Here is a 16,458-nt window from a genome sequence, read left to right as displayed (position 1 = left end):
GGCTGTGCACGCCGTCCCTGCAGTTACGCACGCGAGCGGAGGCCTAAAAGATGCTGCTGGTTGTTGTTCTGCGCGTAAAGCCTGAGTAAAACACGAGCTGTTATGCAATCTATACATATCTGCACAGCTGTATCGATTAAAACAGAAGCATATCTGATCTGTCGCATGTGCGTGAGATGGATGATCTGGCTGAAATATAAACACAAGAAGATGATGGAGAAGGTGGAGGTGGAGAACCCCATGATGTTCAGCTGTGTGTCTCTCTTTTCTCCATGGGGCCCAGATGCACCATGGCTGTGTTTAAATTGTTACCAATTGTTTTAAGCGTGTTTGTAGTCAGTTTAATCCATAGCTATGTTATTTAAATGCATAAAGAAGTTCTTGTTTTAAGTCTTTTTCGGTAGCCATGTTTGTGTTGTCTGAGTGAACTGACCTCCAAGATGAGTGCCACAAACAAGTTGACCCACATGACAGAGGAGGTGAGCCACCAACACACAAAGTAGATCTTGGCCCACCTGAGAAAAATGAAACACCTTTATCATCATCATCGTCGTCGTCGTCTGCATTAGCAGCTGTGCATGTAAAGTGGCTTTCTCTTACTCTGTGGTGTATCTGCTGTATGCATCCATGAAGGCCTGCCAGTTGTTGACCACCATGACATCATACAGCAAAATGATGGATGCCTGAGAGAGAGGGAGGGAAAGATCATACTATGGAATGATCATCATCATCAAATGTCAAACAGGACAATAATTACTTTAAAAAGTGCTTCACAATGAGGAATAACATAAAGCAAACATATTTCAGTCCCAGATTTTATCCTTTGGCTGCAGAGGATAAGTGGGCGGTGTTGTTAAAAGGGAGAGAAGAGTGAAACACAAACACCACACTGCAGATCTGACTGGTACTCACAGCAAAGTCATCAAAGTTATTTGGCCAGTAGCCCAGCTGTTCATAGGTGCCACACTCCATGCTGAAGTTAGTGGTGATGTTCTCCATGGAGGTATTGGAGAGCACACTGGGACACACACACACACACACACACACACACACACACACAAAATCAGGGATGACTCACTAAACCGGGCAACCCCATGAAAACGAGCTGGTGATCTCAAGGTCTTTCACAGCTTTTGTTGTCAGCATTGCGCTTGTCTGTATTCATACTGTCTAACAAATGTAGCCTCATTATTTGGATCTCTTGCCTTATATTATGCTATCACATGAACCAATCTTAGCTAGCTAGCTGGCTAACATACAGGCAGCAGGTTCCATGCAGTAGAACTCCTCCGATGGTAGAAAAGCACACACAGACTCCATACGAAGGTCCTGTGAATAGGCCTTGTTGTTATAGCCTTTCTTTTGTTGGGGCTAATGTTCTGATACCCCCAAACCTCAACAGATGCCTTTAGTTATTTTTCTCTGAATTGTATGTCTGTCTATAGTGTAGTGTAGTGTAGTGGCTTTGTTAAAGCACCACAGAAATAAAATGGAGTTGATTGAAAGGGATGATAGCATGTTGCCTGGCACTGTTTTAATACGATTGTCTCTGGAAGTTTCGTAGAAACATTTACTGGTTTTCATTGATGGAGATATGGGTACACTCAAAACTTGGTTTTGGATGATACACTGTGTAGGAGAGACTACGGCTGGTAAGATAGCCGGTTCTGTTTTAGATCTGGTTCCAGGAGGTTCTAAGCTTTTTAAAATCTCTTGTCTTTCTTCGCTTTTTCTTATTAGCAAAGAGCACAGTGTCCGCAGTGGAGCTGCTTCTCATGTCTAGCTTGCACTGGCCGTCACGTTCACAGGTTAAAATGACAGCTGTTGCCGTGACAGATTACTTCAGCTTTAGGTCATTACTGTAATGCTGTAAGTAACTTGCCAAAAGGGCAAAATGAAACTCGGAAGTCGTTTGGTTAATGTGCTCTCAGAACATGTCTGATCAAAGACCATTTAGAGAAAGAAGCACCGCTCTGTAACCCAACTACAACGGTGAGCGGACTCGGGAATATTTACTAAGCCTGCGACAAATTACTGTACAGATGTCAATGAACCCAGCTGCAGTTCATCTGAAAGCAGAAAGTGCCATTAAAGGAGACCTGCTGGGCTGTTGTGACGTGTCTGGAGTGCAATGGAGCACAAAATAAGGACAAACGCAATTAGACTGTTCAGCTCCTACAAAACGTACAGAATCTGGATCAAGTAGCTCGTAGAAAAACAAGGTTTGCAAAGTCAGTAGGATACCGCTGTTTTTCTAATGGGTGAGATACAAACTTCGGCCGCTCATCTCATTCTCAGGTTGTAGCTACAGGTTCTGAACATTATTTAGGCTTAGTGTTTCTGCTTTCTTTGCCAACAAAAAGGTGGGAAAGAGCTTTACGCCAGGCGCTCCTGCTGATGCTGACTTCATACCTCGTCTCTGGAGGAGGTGTAATGGCCCCCTCAAACAGCCAGATCCCAAACACAGCAAACACGTAGTATACCACCTGCACAGAGAGCATGAAGAAGACATCAACCACTCCCCATGTTAGGCTTGCTCCCTTCACATGTAAACTGCTCTGCACATCACTGTTTTCAGATGAAAACCTTGTATCTCCACCACTTAGGTTTTGGGACAATAAATGTGAACATCCAAAGTTTGGAAAAGGTTTTCTGAGCCAGAGACAATGACCTCAATCCATAAAGGTGCACGTCATCATTCAGCCTATTTGAAAGCATGAACATGTCCAAAGTAGAAGATAAAAGGTTTTCCCCCCGACACAGGTAGGTAGAGGCCATTTAAAAAGACATACAAAGTTACAAATACTAATACTTGGGATTTTTTCTACGTGAGCTTCATAGCTCAGATCAATAATTAAAAAATGTGTCTGTATTGGGACTCCATTGACAGATAAGTAGCTATTTTATATCATATGTTTATAGCAAACAGTAAGTGTAGAGCAGCTGACTGAAGTATGCTGATGTCACTCACCACCAGTATCCCTGCAAAGGCTCTGAGGTTTTTCAACAGGTCCAACAGAGTACTTGCGACCAAAGCCATGAGCTGGACAACAAGATGGAGAGTATGAAAGGCAAAAGGGGACATAGAGACACGGGAGTGTATTTGTGATGAGGCTGCAGTGTCTGCAAATGGAGATTTGTGTTGCGGAGAGGACATAATGCTAAAATCTTGGCAATACACAACAATGTTTCACATATACTGTAGTGTTTTACCGGATATTCATGTTTCAGTCCCACTTTTGCTTTTACTACAGTTAGTGTAGTGTTAACCCTTTGAACCCCTGGCAATGTTTGCTCAGTTTTTGCACCCTTTATTTACATGCTTATGGAATAGTCACTACGTGTCTTGGCTAAGCATGCAAGATATTGTTATTTTCATAATAAGTTCAGCTACTCAGAAAAGCCATCAGTTGCTATAAGAGTGCTACCATACTTGTTCTATGGCAGCTTTTTGTAAAACAAGGGCTTTGGTTTTGTTTTGTTGTTTTTTTTTGGCCTATAAGTCAAAAGAGATTTAACGTACGGTAAATATCTGTGTATGAATGGATACAGGAGCGTGTCCGTGTCCTGGGAATATATGCATGTTGGGTATTCTGAGCCTTAATATTGTCAAAATGTATTGATAGTGTAAATAGTCAAGTTTGAATGGATTTTGTCACTTCTATTGTTTTTCTTTTTCTTATTGTACTGGCTTATTTCAGTCGATACATTAATGGTATTGCGTACCAATAACCAGCCCTAATAATAACTTTATTTATTTAATATTGAACATTTTGAGACTCCACATATTGCCATGTATGCCACCTGCTGTGTACCTTGATATCTGGGATAATGCGCAGGAAGCGGAAGACAATCAGCATGTTGACCAAACGAACCATTTCCCACAGAGTCATTACACCATGAGAGGATGGGTCCCTGTTGTGACACACACACACACACACACACACACACACTGAAGTGAAATGCGAGACATTTGGCAGTTCATTAATCAAAGCTTACTGGTTTTATGGAGACATGTCAACAATCTTAAATACTCTGTCTTCCTGCTGAAACTGAATATATTCCTGTGTACAGTTAAGAAGCATTTTGAGCGTTTCATAAGCAGCATCTTCAATCCTGAATCCAAACAAAAAATGGCAACTGCACAGTTACAGGTAAGGTTTAGAGTGTTGTACATGTCTTTATAAATGTCAGTAAGTTTGGTTAAACAGTTAAACAGTGTGTCTTTGTATTTCACTTTAAGTTATCATTAAAATCTGGAATAAGTTTGAGGGAAAGATGTGTAATTTCTGCCTGTTTCTTATGCTCATGTAGAGATGGGAACGAACATGTTTTGTGCTCCAGCTTCTGGGAAAAGTCTGCTGTCACTCTGTTTAGCTTCTGGGACTCCATTGCTATTTGTCTATTTTCACAGCTGATTATTTGGTTTTAGACTCTGCATTTGAAATGTAGAACTTGAGTGAACTCCTCTGACGACTCAAATGTCAACCATCACTGCAGAATTTCTAATATAAAAACAATGATAACATGAAATTGAATAAACAAACATACATTCACTTTAAAATTAATGGAAGAAAATACAAACCTACCAGTGAGAATAAGGAAGCCTGTAGGTCACATATATAGTGATCTGTAGGGCCTGATGGAAAAAAACACACATAAGATCAGAGATGAGTATTAAAAGTGATAAATATAGCAACAGATCAAATGTTCATGAGACATTTTACTTTATTAAACCTGCAATAAGTGATTTTTTTGGTCACATGGGGGCAGCGGAAACAGGTTGGGAACATTTTACATTGATGAGGTTGTTAGCAAACAGCTGCTTATTTCCACATCCAGCAGCTACAGAGCAACATGTTCGTCAGGAGTCAGTAAAGTTGCAGCCGGACAGATAAACAACGAGCTGAAAATCTCTACAAAGCTCCGTAAAGCCGAGCGGAGCTGCAGGTTCAGCTGATGACTCTCTGTAGGTTCATCACTACCAGATCATTTGATAATGATCACTGTTAGTACAAAAATATCGATTATATCTGCTTTAAAGAAATTTGCATTTGAATGTCAGCAGATTGTCCACTCTGGTGCTGACTGACATTTAGGATTGTCCACAATAAGAGGACTGACGATTATAAGACCTCCAATTTCAGAAGAACAGTTCAGTTATAATATCAATCACCTTGAATACAGTGGTGTGAAAAAGTGTTTGCCCCTTCCTGGTTTCTTATTTTTTTTGCATGTTTGTCACACTTAAATGTTTCAGATCATCAAACAAATTTTAATATTAGTCAAAGATAACACAAGTAAACACAAAATGCTGTTTTTAAATGAAGGTTGTTATTATTAAGGGAAAACAAAATCCAAACCTACATGGCCCTGTGTGAAAAAGTGATTACTGATTACTGCCCCACCTGTTAAAACATAACTGTGGTTTATCACACCTGAGTTCAATTTCTCTAGCCACACCCAGGCCTGATTACTGCCACACCTGTGCTCAATCAAGAAGTCACTTAAATAGGACCTGCCTGACAAAGTGAAGTAGACCAGAAGATCTTCAAAAGCTGGACATCATGCCAAGATCCAAAGAAATTCAGGAACAAATGAGAAGGAAAGTAATTGAGATCTATCAGACTAGAAAAGGCTATAAAGAGCCCAGCGACGACTCATTCAAGAGGCCACAAAAGACTCCACAACAACATCCAAAGATCTGCAGGCCTCACTTGCCTCAGTTAAGGTCAGTGTTCATGACTCCACCATAAGAAAGAGACTGGGCAAAAATGGCCTGCAGGGCAGAGCTCCAAGACGAAAACCACTGCTGAGCAAAAAGAACATTAAGACTCATTTTTGCCAGAAAACATCTTGATGATCCCCAAGACTTTTGAGAAAATACTCTGTGGACTGACGAGACAAAAGTTGAACTTTTTGGAAGGTGTGTCCCATTACATCGGGCGTAAAAGTAACACTGCATTTCAGAAAAAGAACATCATACCAACAGTAAAATATGGTGGTGGTAGTGTGATGGTCTGGGGCTGTTTTGCTGCTTCAGAACTCGGAAGACTTGCTGTGATAAATGGACCCATGAATTCTGCTGTCTACCAAAAACTCCTGAAGGAGAATGTCCGGCCATCTGTTCGTGACCTCAAGCTGAAGCGAACTTGGGTTCTGCAGCAGGACAATGATCCAAAACAGCAAGTCCACCTCTGAATGGCTGAAGAAGAACAAAATGAAGACTTTGGAATGGCCTAGTTAAAGTCCTGACCTGAATCCTATTGAGATGCTGTGGCATGACCTTAAAAAGGCAGTTCATGCTCGAAAACCCTCCAATGTGGCTGAATTACAACAATTCTGCAAAGATGAGTGGGCCAAAATTCCTCCACAGCGCTGTAAAAGGCTGCAAGTTGCAAGTTATTGCAAACGCTTGATTGCAGTTGTTGCTGCTAAGGGTGGCCCAACCAGTTATTAGGTTTAGGGAGCAATCACTTTTTCACACAGGGCCATGTAGGTTTGGATTTTGTTTTCCCTTAATAATAACAACCTTCATTTTAAAAACTGCATTTTGTGTTTACTTGTGTTATCTTTGACTAATATTTAAATTTGTTTGATGATCTGAAACATTTATGTGTGACAAACATGCAAAAAAAATAAGAAACCAGGAAGGGGGAAAATACTTTTGCACACCACTGCATATACTGCAACTGATGTAAGTAGGTTTAACTGTGGAACTATTTCAGGATAGCAACTATGCATTCACCCTGCATGCTGATTTTAAAGTCTCCAATCACGCATCACCTTCACTTCCTACAGTATGTAAACAATAAGCATACTGTAGTTCCTGCTTGTTCAAAACAGCATTATGTTTTTATATGCTACATAAGTCTATCCAATTCTATACAGTGAAGTGCCAAATGTTGCATACAGCCTATCACTACATGTAGTGTTGCTGAGGTGCAACCATGAAGCACCTATAATAATCTGCTGGGGACACACATTGTACATAACTTTAGTACCTGTATTCTCATTACTTAGCAGGCATGTTGACCAACAGGCAGAAATGTATCACACAGGCACTTCAACAGGAACTCAGTCATTTTAGTGAGTGCACTGCCTCCCTCCTTATTGTATTTGCATGTAAGGGAGGACTGGGCAAATAATAGCAGGAGACACGTTACCATCTAGTAAGGTCAAGCAATTTACGATGGTGAGCTGTGCGTGTTAGAGCGGGCATGAAAATAGCATAGATGAGATTTACATGAGCCACACAAAGGGTTGCGGAGGGAAAAGAACCACTATAGAAATCCATGAATGAATGCACCCCAAAACTATCCACAGAGCTGCAGTTTATCACTTTTTTGAAAATACAAACTAATAAAAATAGTGACAGAAAAGTAAATCTGGTCCTTAGTGTCATCTTTTTACGTTTGACTAAACTGCAGATGTATTATATGAAATATGAAAATAATAGAGTGTGTGGGTAGAGCAGTGTTACCAACAGCAGGATGGTGAGGAAGCCGTCAAAGATGTTGTTCCTGTAGGACAGGTACCCTCTCCAGCCGAAGGCAAAGATCTTCACGCACATTTCAAACAGGTAATAGAGGATGAAGCCTAGGTTGATGATCTGACAGTTGGACAGTGGAAGAGTGAAATCAGTTAATTTCTCAACTAGGTTAGGTTCACAATTTCAACAAGGCTGCACTGTTTATTTTACCCCACATAAACTACTGATGATTTTTCTATTTTCAAAGACTTAGTTTGTCTTAAGGGGGAGCTAGAGAAGAGGCAGTTCAAAGAACACTCCCTATTTTTGGTATAGGGTCCAACAATGCAAATGGTGTAAATACTTATTAAATATTATTAATGTTTGAAAAATCAACACAATTCCTTACGAAATTCAAAACATCAGCACTGAGCTGGGGGGAAATTTGGGGAATCTGAGGGTCCACTGTGTGCTTAAACCCCCCGAGTGAATGTGATAAGCAAACTTCATTGCAAACAGTTCATTAGATTTTTTGATATTTTTGTATAAAAGTGGAACGTTTGACCTGACAGGTCCTCACAGTGAATTTAATGAGATGCAGGCAAATATTTTTGAGATACTTTATTGTGGATCTAAGTGTTGGTTCAGGTGTAATTTGGACCTGATGGTGGTGCTAGAGGAAAGCTCAGGGTGGTCGCCACAATGATTAGGAATCATCCTACAGCCATAAAACATTCTGACGGTGTTCACCTCCATGATGTAGTTGTCTCTCTCTACTGTGGACTTTTCAGAGTTCAACACCAGGATGGTCTGTAACACACACAAAGGTAATATTGCCATTTGCAGCTTGGTCAGGTTGTGAGGGTGTATGAGTATATACAGTACATGTATATTTATATATATGTGCGTGTGTGCGTCCAACTTACACATATGCACACAACATTGGCCAGTGCCACTGCGTTGCCAAGTATAGTGAGATAGTAGTGACTGAAGATCACCTGGAGTCTCTGCAGGACTGGAGAGTTGTACTGGGGCAAGGGTGGGTGCTGGGAGGAACACACACACACACACACACACACACACACACACACAGTCAGAGACATAAAGCAAAGTGAAATGTAATGTTGAATGAATCAGCAGAGCCTGTGGGCACAGCTCTACCTCCTTGATGCGATCTTTATCCAGTTCATCAAATATCTTCCTGAACTGCTCTCGGTCCATGTAGCCGACATCTGCATACTGCCGCGCCTCCTGAAGTCCACAAGGTGTAAAGGACAAGGTGAAGAACCAGAGGATGCATCTTCTCATCTGAATGCCTTTTAAATTGAAATATTCTTGTGGTCTAACCCACTCAGAAGCTTTATTTATGGTAAGATCTATGCTATATGTAAAATATCTGCAGTTACCGTCTATCGATTGATATGAATAAATATTAAAGCTGTACTGCTTTTTTTTGCCCACTTGGGGGAAGAAGAACTCCACAGGTGCACAACACTGACATATTGTTACCTTATAAAGTTGTTATAGCAAACATGTTAGCAAACAGTTGCCAATTTACATACCACACAGACACACAGCAACATTAGCATTTATTTATTTATCTCAATTAAAACATATAAGATAAAAAAAAGTCATTGATCCATTGTTGATCACTGGTGAATATGCCAATGTAGCACAACTGAATGATCTAGTGAGCAGTTCTGACGCTGATGATGGCATATATGCTGCTACTGGAATATTTGGTGCCCAGTTTAAAGACCTTCCTTGGTGGTGTTTCTTCATCAACATTTCTGTAGTTGAAGCAAGAAGCCTGTCAACCAGCCCTCCCTGTTTTCATGTCTGGTAAATTCTGAACATATACTCAGAGCTCATTTTGGGATCCTGCTAAAACCTGTTCAATGAGCGCTCAACCAAAAGGCAGGACATACACTGTTAAGAATGTAATCTAAGTATCACTTTTTATACCTTATATTATGTTGTTTGGTGATACTGCCTGCTAAATGAGATTTTCCTGCAGAACCATAAATCCATCTTTAACATCATACAGGTTAAAAGCCAACATGAACTGAATATGCGTTTTGCATCTCAAATTATGTGCACTATATGCATTTGAGGGATTGGAAGAAAAAATTGTACTCAGAAGACAAAGTAAGCATAAAAGTAAGCATCATTTGCGGTGTATTACGGTGACAGTGGCCCTTGGAGTGGTTGTGGTTGTGTGTGTGTGTGTGTGTGAGTGTGTGTGTGTGTGTGTGTGAGAGTGGTTTGGTGTCCGCTCTGACCTTAGTGATGGCCGCTCTGTAGTAGCTCTTCATCTGGACCCTGGACATCACCTCCAGCACCGCATCAACACGCACACGCTCCCTGACAGAGAACATAATACAACTCTCTCCATTTCTTCTGTTCATTTTCTATCAGTGGAAGAATATTCTGAGCTGTCCTCGCCGCCACAGGAGCCGCTTTACTGTCAACTGCGCTGAACACGCCTCCTCCCCGGCAGCTTTTTCAGATGATAAAATCTTGGTGAAAGTGAGTTTAAGGTGATCGAATCTTTTGATTAAAACTGGTAAAAACTAAACAAAGTGAAATCAAGTTGTTAAAACATCGGTTCAAATTTGTCACTGCACTATGAAGTATCATAACAATGTAACAATTTGTCATTAGCAGCGAGTTGCACGGAAGCCCAGCATTTTAACAATGTAACATTCATCTCATCACGGGGGGAAACAGTTAACCAACACATTTAGAGGGTTAGATTTTATTTATTTTAACTCCTGCAAATAAATGCAAGTGTTATGATATGATGCCCTGTATGTGTGTGTGTGTGTGTGTGTTCTGTACGTCTCTTACTCAGCAGCCTGTCGGGCTCCCTGGCAGCTGAGGACTTGGAAAGCAGCTCGGATCCCCAGTCGTCTCCTGATGATGGACGTTTGGACCGACATCTGGACCAAAACAGAAACAGAAAGATATTTTTCTACCATTCAGAGCAGCCACTGGCTTCCTTTTGAAACTGGCTACAGCATAGTAGTGTACTTCTAGTATAGTATCAATACATAGTATGTTCACTGTGATGGACTACACAACTCAAGCAAGTTTCAAGAGTCTGCTGAAGGATTTGTTTTACATTGTACAGAAATGAATAGAAACCACTGATGTCTGCAAATGTATAAAAGAAAATGCATTCAAATTCTTACAGCACAACAAAATGTCTAGCTGCAATGTGTCCTATCCATGGTTTATAGTAAGTGCACCACAACATGCAAAACCACTGGCATGGTCCTCTAAAAACGAGGAGGAAAGGTCCGACAGAAGTAGTCCAAGTACTGAATGGCTATCCTAGTGGAGTAAAAGCATACACAGTCACATGGTTTTTTGTATTCACCAATGAGTTGATTCCAAATAAAAGCAGGTGGAGGTTACAGAGCTTTAGCTAAAGGATGACCTGAAAGAAACACTTTTTTTGGTTTCTCAGTAAAGATTTATTTACAGTGCATCTGGAAAGTATTCACAGCGCTTCACTTTTTCCACATTCTGCAGAAATGTTTCTGTACCCTTCCCCAGACCTGTGCCTCGATACAGTCCTGTCTCAGAGGTCTACAGACAAGTCCTTGGACTTGATGGCCTGGTCTGTGCTCTGACATGCACTGTTAGCTGTGGGACTTATATAGACCGGTGTGTGCCTTTCCAAATCATGTCCAATCAACTGAGTTTACCACAGGTGGACTCCAGTCAAGTAGAAACGTCTCAGGTATGGTCAGTGGAAACAGGAAGCACCTGAGCTCGGTTCTGAGTGTCAGGGCAGCGGCTGGGAATACTTCTGTACATGTGATTTGTTCGTTTTTTATTTTTAATAAATTTGCAAAGATTTCAAACAAACTTCTTTCACGTTGTTATTATGGGGTATTGTTTATAGAATTTTGAGGAAAATAATGAATTGAATCCATTTTGGAATGAGGCTGTAACATTATAAAATGTGGAAACTGAAGCGCTGTGAATACCCTCCGGATGGACTGTATTCCTGTTAGCATCCCGTCCTGTGACTCGAGTCATGCTAATCCTGTTCCAAATCCCAAGCTATCCCTTTTACACCCAATCTTAGCATTTCCCACACTGACTGTTACAGTTTGTACTTGTAGAAACTGGTGTACACGACAGGCGATGCTTTTAAAGAAGACCTCCACCAAATTTACACAGACTTTCCTGTGATGCTGCTGACAACAGCATCACAGGAAAAGTAGTTCCTGGGAATTAAAGTTCCGGGTACTTTGGGTGGAAATGGTTATCTCAGCTTGGTCTTGGAGTCTTAAAATGTGTGGGGGAGTGGGGAGGGTCTACCGAAAAGACACTGTTGGTTGCATCATGGGAATTGTAGGATCCAGCGGTTTGGGAGCTTGTCCCATACTCTAACTGGATGAACCCACTTTCGACCATTCTTTTTTTAATGTGTCTCTTGTGAATCCTCCAACTTCACAGAAGTGCGATGCTAAAACATTTAGCATTGCACTGGAGTATACCTTAGAATGAATGAAAGTGGTGATGCTGAGGCTCAATATGTGATAACAGGCCAATGACTTTCAGAATTTAGGTTACGCACAAAACCATACATCATTTCCCAATGTTGGGCGGATGCTTTGGCATATGAAATGTCAGATGACTACCTTCCCCTGCCGAGGCTGGGGTTTTCCCACTGACACACCCGCTTTCCCAGCTGGGAACAATTAAGTAACAGCAGTCAGTTTAGTAAAAATAAAAAACCCTCTCACATCACAGGCTCACATTAATCATGTCTGCCACACATAATCGAAACAGCATTCAACCACAGTGCTCACTGGCCACCAGTGGAAGACTGTGCTTGTACTGGGTGGCTTCCAGTATGAATGTGTGGAGCTGTAACTGCAAGATAATTCCCAGGACTATGAACTGCTCCTCAGCAGCATTATGTCATAGTGTATGTGTGACTCACCAGTAAATATCCTCTAAACTGGTTATAGATGATGGCTGTCAGTAAGTTCATCAGACAGTAGGTTCCTGCCAGAAAGCAAAACACATGTAAGCTTGCTTTAACAGCAACACAACAATCTACTATCACTACAGGTCACTTAAAGCTGCTGCACTGACACAGACAATAATAATCCCGGCTCACCGATTACACTGAAGGTCACAAAGAAAACTGAGTAGCCTCTGTTTAGGGAGTAGGCAGGGATCATCACTGTGGAGGATAGAAGAAATGTTAAACAGACGATCCGACTCCGCCTCAGCTAACGTGGCTTGTTTATCATGTAAGTGACTGCGTACCGTCTGGGTTGTTGGCTGTGGTGAGAAGCACCAGCAGAGAGGTCAGGGAATTAGGCAGGTTTCGGAAATGTAACTCCCACTCCCCATTCTTCTTTGGATCCTGAACAGAGACACAGAGGGAGAGCGATGAACAGAAACGGGGAGAGGCGGGGCGGACAATCTAAAGACCTTACTTTACCTTGAGACAGGCATTTATTGACATTTCTTGATTAATATATTAATATATAAATTGCTAATGAAAAATAGTCATTAGCTGCAGTCTTTAGTTAGATTTGTTGCACAAAGGCAGATAACGTATGTCTTTTTTAACAGCGAGCCGAGCGCCACCTCTGGACTAAATGTAGCACTAGCTTCTGTAGTTCACTACAATCTCTCATTACGGGTTTCTTTCTTCTGTCTTTCTAAAAAGGTACAACATGTTTCTGGAGTGTACTATCCATACTATAAGATAAATTATTTTATCACTGTTAAGCAACTATTGGTGAGGTTCAAGCTGAGAAACACTTTGTGGGAACTGGTGTCCATTTAAGGATAAGGCTGACAATATTCTATATTTTTGTTGTCAAAAAGTCCCAAGAAAAAGATCAAACCAACAATTAGTCCGTCTGTCAACACTGTCTGACTTCCGGTCTGTGGCTCTCAGCTGCGAGCCCACTGGTTCCTACTGAAGGCATAAATCTATAAGCTGGCCACTGCAGTTTTAAGCAAACGTTGGTCACAGGAGGGAACAGTGCTTTTGTTGGGGACTAATTTACAGCTCCAGCTCCAACCGTGCTTTGGGTGATGCAAGCATGGAGTTTAGATGTTGCCATGGAGTCAGTGAGTTTGCGGTGGGCTGCACCTACACCTTGACCCCTGTGGTTTTTAGCCTATATTTGTTTACTCTGGTGAATTTGGAGTAAAGTCATGCTGAATTATTAACTATTAGCAGCTACTGTTTCCACTGAACAGAAAAGCACGGAGCAGCCTGCTGGTGATTGGGCAGAAAATGTCCAAACACGATGATTAGGAGGCAAACTGAAATGTGTTTTTTTCTTAGGATTTCTTGGCGGATTAATAAACGTTTATCTTTGATGGACACTGTAGTTACTGTAAGTAAGTAAGTAAAATCTATTTGTATAGTGCTTTTCCCAGACATAAGTCACAAAGTGCTTTACAAAAGCATTATACAACGTACAAGAAAGAAATCAAAGAAGATGAAGCGACCGCCCGAGCCACGTGTTGAAAAGTGCAAAACTAAAAACACAATACATAATAACAAATACACAATAAATCCATAAGAAGCCTTCCTGGTGCATACAGGTTACCCAGACGCCTGTCTAAACAGGTCCGTCTTTACTTCCTGCTGTCCCTGCAAAGTGAAAGTCAAGCTGATTCCAAGAGTGTGTGTATCGTGACTGTGTTACGACTGAGGAGAGTAGGTGCGAGGGGCGTTTTCCACTTCTCCACATGTGTGAACCCCACAACATACTGCTGAGTGAGGGATGGACTTCTTGTAATTTGCATCATTACAAATGTTGGTGGGATTTCTTACTTCTGGAACAGAACCCGGAAGTTACAGTTTCACGTCACAATTTAAGGCATCTCATCAAATTTTCTGTGAACTTGATTATTGTAATGAATTGATTTTTCAAATCATTTTGTAATATGTAAATCAGTCTCACCATAACTGTTTAAAATGTAGCACGTACCCTTTGCACTCTCAACAGTGTTTGTTTTTGAATGCTGTACAGTATTTCTGTTTTATTATTAGTTTTAATTGTCATGTCTGTGGCCTCTGTGGACTGTTCCACTTCCTGGTTCAGAGGCGGAGCTGGATATTGTTTGGGCCTCAAGCATATTTACGTGGCTTCATATATTCACCTCTTCCTTCCGGGCCTGAGGCCTCCACCATCTAGTGAGTTAAAGCTTGCTCTTGTTTACACATATTTGACCTCGACCTATCCAACCTTTTCTGGCACAGTTTGTGACATTATTCGTAGTCATTTTTTAATTTGTGTATTTTTTTTGCAACTGTTTTTTTAATGATGGACTAGTGGCATTCTTTTGACAGTGACCCTCGGCTGTTGAGTTGCCATCACAGTCTGGGACGTGTCCAGACACACACACACACACACACACACACACACACACACACACACACACACACACACACAAAGCCAGAGTGTCCTGTGTAGGTAGTGTACTGTGTATTTAACAGGGCGTGACCACAAAGAGCTGAACTCACCTCAGTTTTAGGAAACAGCAGCATGCCGATCATAGTGAAGAGGCAGAGGTGGAGCGCCAGCAGCAGGATGACACTGCACAGAATCAGGGTGGGGGTGGAAAAGCCTGGGAGTCAGCGAATAATCTAAATCTTTCTCTATTTATTTAAGATACACTCCATTAAAACATAACTTAAAAAATACTATAGGTTTATGCAATGGCCATCAGTTTTAATTATTTCAGCTTAATTTCTGAAAAATCCGTTTTTTTAGTTTGCTATGGCGGACGGCTCTACAGTTCCCACGAGCTGCTTCGTTGCTGCAGTTGGGAACAAAACACTGCAGCAAGGATGCAGAACTGATCCAAGACTGACCCAGAATCTGAACGTGAACTGATCCAAACTGCAGACTGTTTTATCAGGTTTCTTTAGCGTCTGCTTGCAGTTAGAGGTTCACACGACAGATTTTAAATGAATGAATCAATCATTTATATATTTATTAATGACCGCACAACCGTGCTTTCGGTACAGCATGCTAGCTAAGCTCTATTCAACAGTGTCAGTAACGTCAGACAAATATCAACATCACTTTAGACACAATGACTAGCACAACAGGCAATATTCACAGATTACCACAAGACAAAATTCACAGACAATATTTACAAGATAAAGCTCTGTGATTGGATGATTCTTACTAAACTGCTCCTTGGGAGTCGTAGTTGACTTTTCCCTTTACATTTTTATGCACATGCCTTGCACCTTTGACTTTTTATCAAAGAGCCAGATGAGTGATTGAACGGGAGAGTTTCATGTCCATCTGAAGTGCTCCAACTGTCATTCACCTAACGTCGTCTTTAATAACATAGATGCCTGAAAGAACTCCTCCTACAACTTCACAGATCTATAGCACCAAACAGAACCTCCAAATGTTCTTCCTCACTGTTCATGTTTTGAAATTCAATACAGTTTTGGACACGCTACCGGACACTGTAACACAGTCAGGGAGCGTATCATAAAGTAGTGTAGTCTGTGACCACATCATGGGGAAGCAGCAAACCACTGACTGCTCGGAGCGGCGGCTTTTTTATTTGCTGGAATGAAATTGAAGATAACTGAGCCAACTGTAGGTTTCACTGTAGTTTCAGTTTTTACTGAGCTAATGATGGGCAATGCAACTAATTACTTTTGCTGTTGAATAATTAGTAATGCAATGTATGTAATGCAATTGCGTTTTCAATTAGTAATAAGTAATGAGTAAATTAAGTAACTTGCCCAACACTGTTACTGAGCCAGGTTGCAGACTTTATGACTCATCACTTCCTGTGCTTTCATTAAGTTTTATTAAGTTTACTAAGTTTTAACAAATACCACTATCCTGTAATTGTTACTTGTGGTCACAGTGGCCACATTGGCTTACTTTAAATTAGAAAACAAAGTGTTCAAAAACAAAATTAGCATAAATCAGTAGATCTGAGATAGTCGTGCCCGT

The 16,458-nt window shown here is 41.0% G+C and overlaps 1 protein-coding gene across 3 annotated transcripts in view; it reads right to left on the bottom strand.

Moving 5' to 3' along the window:
* tpcn2 (two pore segment channel 2) overlaps positions 1 to 16,458 on the bottom strand; it is a 39,926-nt gene that overhangs the window by 4,099 nt on the left and 19,369 nt on the right. For all 3 annotated transcript variants that reach the window (XM_044190259.1, XM_044190241.1, XM_044190249.1), the window contains 17 exons: positions 14,994 to 15,066; positions 12,767 to 12,866; positions 12,615 to 12,680; positions 12,435 to 12,499; positions 10,322 to 10,413; positions 9,754 to 9,835; positions 8,633 to 8,722; positions 8,398 to 8,517; positions 8,222 to 8,281; positions 7,484 to 7,612; positions 4,590 to 4,639; positions 3,816 to 3,915; positions 2,972 to 3,043; positions 2,413 to 2,486; positions 913 to 1,018; positions 601 to 683; positions 434 to 515 (listed from right to left, as the gene is read on the bottom strand). In XM_044190259.1, the coding sequence (XP_044046194.1) occupies positions 434 to 515; positions 601 to 683; positions 913 to 1,018; positions 2,413 to 2,486; positions 2,972 to 3,043; positions 3,816 to 3,915; positions 4,590 to 4,639; positions 7,484 to 7,612; positions 8,222 to 8,281; positions 8,398 to 8,517; positions 8,633 to 8,722; positions 9,754 to 9,835; positions 10,322 to 10,413; positions 12,435 to 12,499; positions 12,615 to 12,680; positions 12,767 to 12,866; positions 14,994 to 15,066 (1,444 nt within the window). The remainder of the gene's footprint in view (positions 1 to 433; positions 516 to 600; positions 684 to 912; positions 1,019 to 2,412; positions 2,487 to 2,971; positions 3,044 to 3,815; positions 3,916 to 4,589; positions 4,640 to 7,483; positions 7,613 to 8,221; positions 8,282 to 8,397; positions 8,518 to 8,632; positions 8,723 to 9,753; positions 9,836 to 10,321; positions 10,414 to 12,434; positions 12,500 to 12,614; positions 12,681 to 12,766; positions 12,867 to 14,993; positions 15,067 to 16,458) is intronic.

Source organism: Siniperca chuatsi, linkage group LG1 (genome assembly GCF_020085105.1).
Source record: "Siniperca chuatsi isolate FFG_IHB_CAS linkage group LG1, ASM2008510v1, whole genome shotgun sequence".
Classification (NCBI taxonomy): Eukaryota; Metazoa; Chordata; class Actinopteri; order Centrarchiformes; family Sinipercidae; genus Siniperca; species Siniperca chuatsi.
The sequence above is the reverse complement of the archived record's forward strand: the minus strand, read 5'-3'. Positions and strand labels throughout refer to the sequence as shown.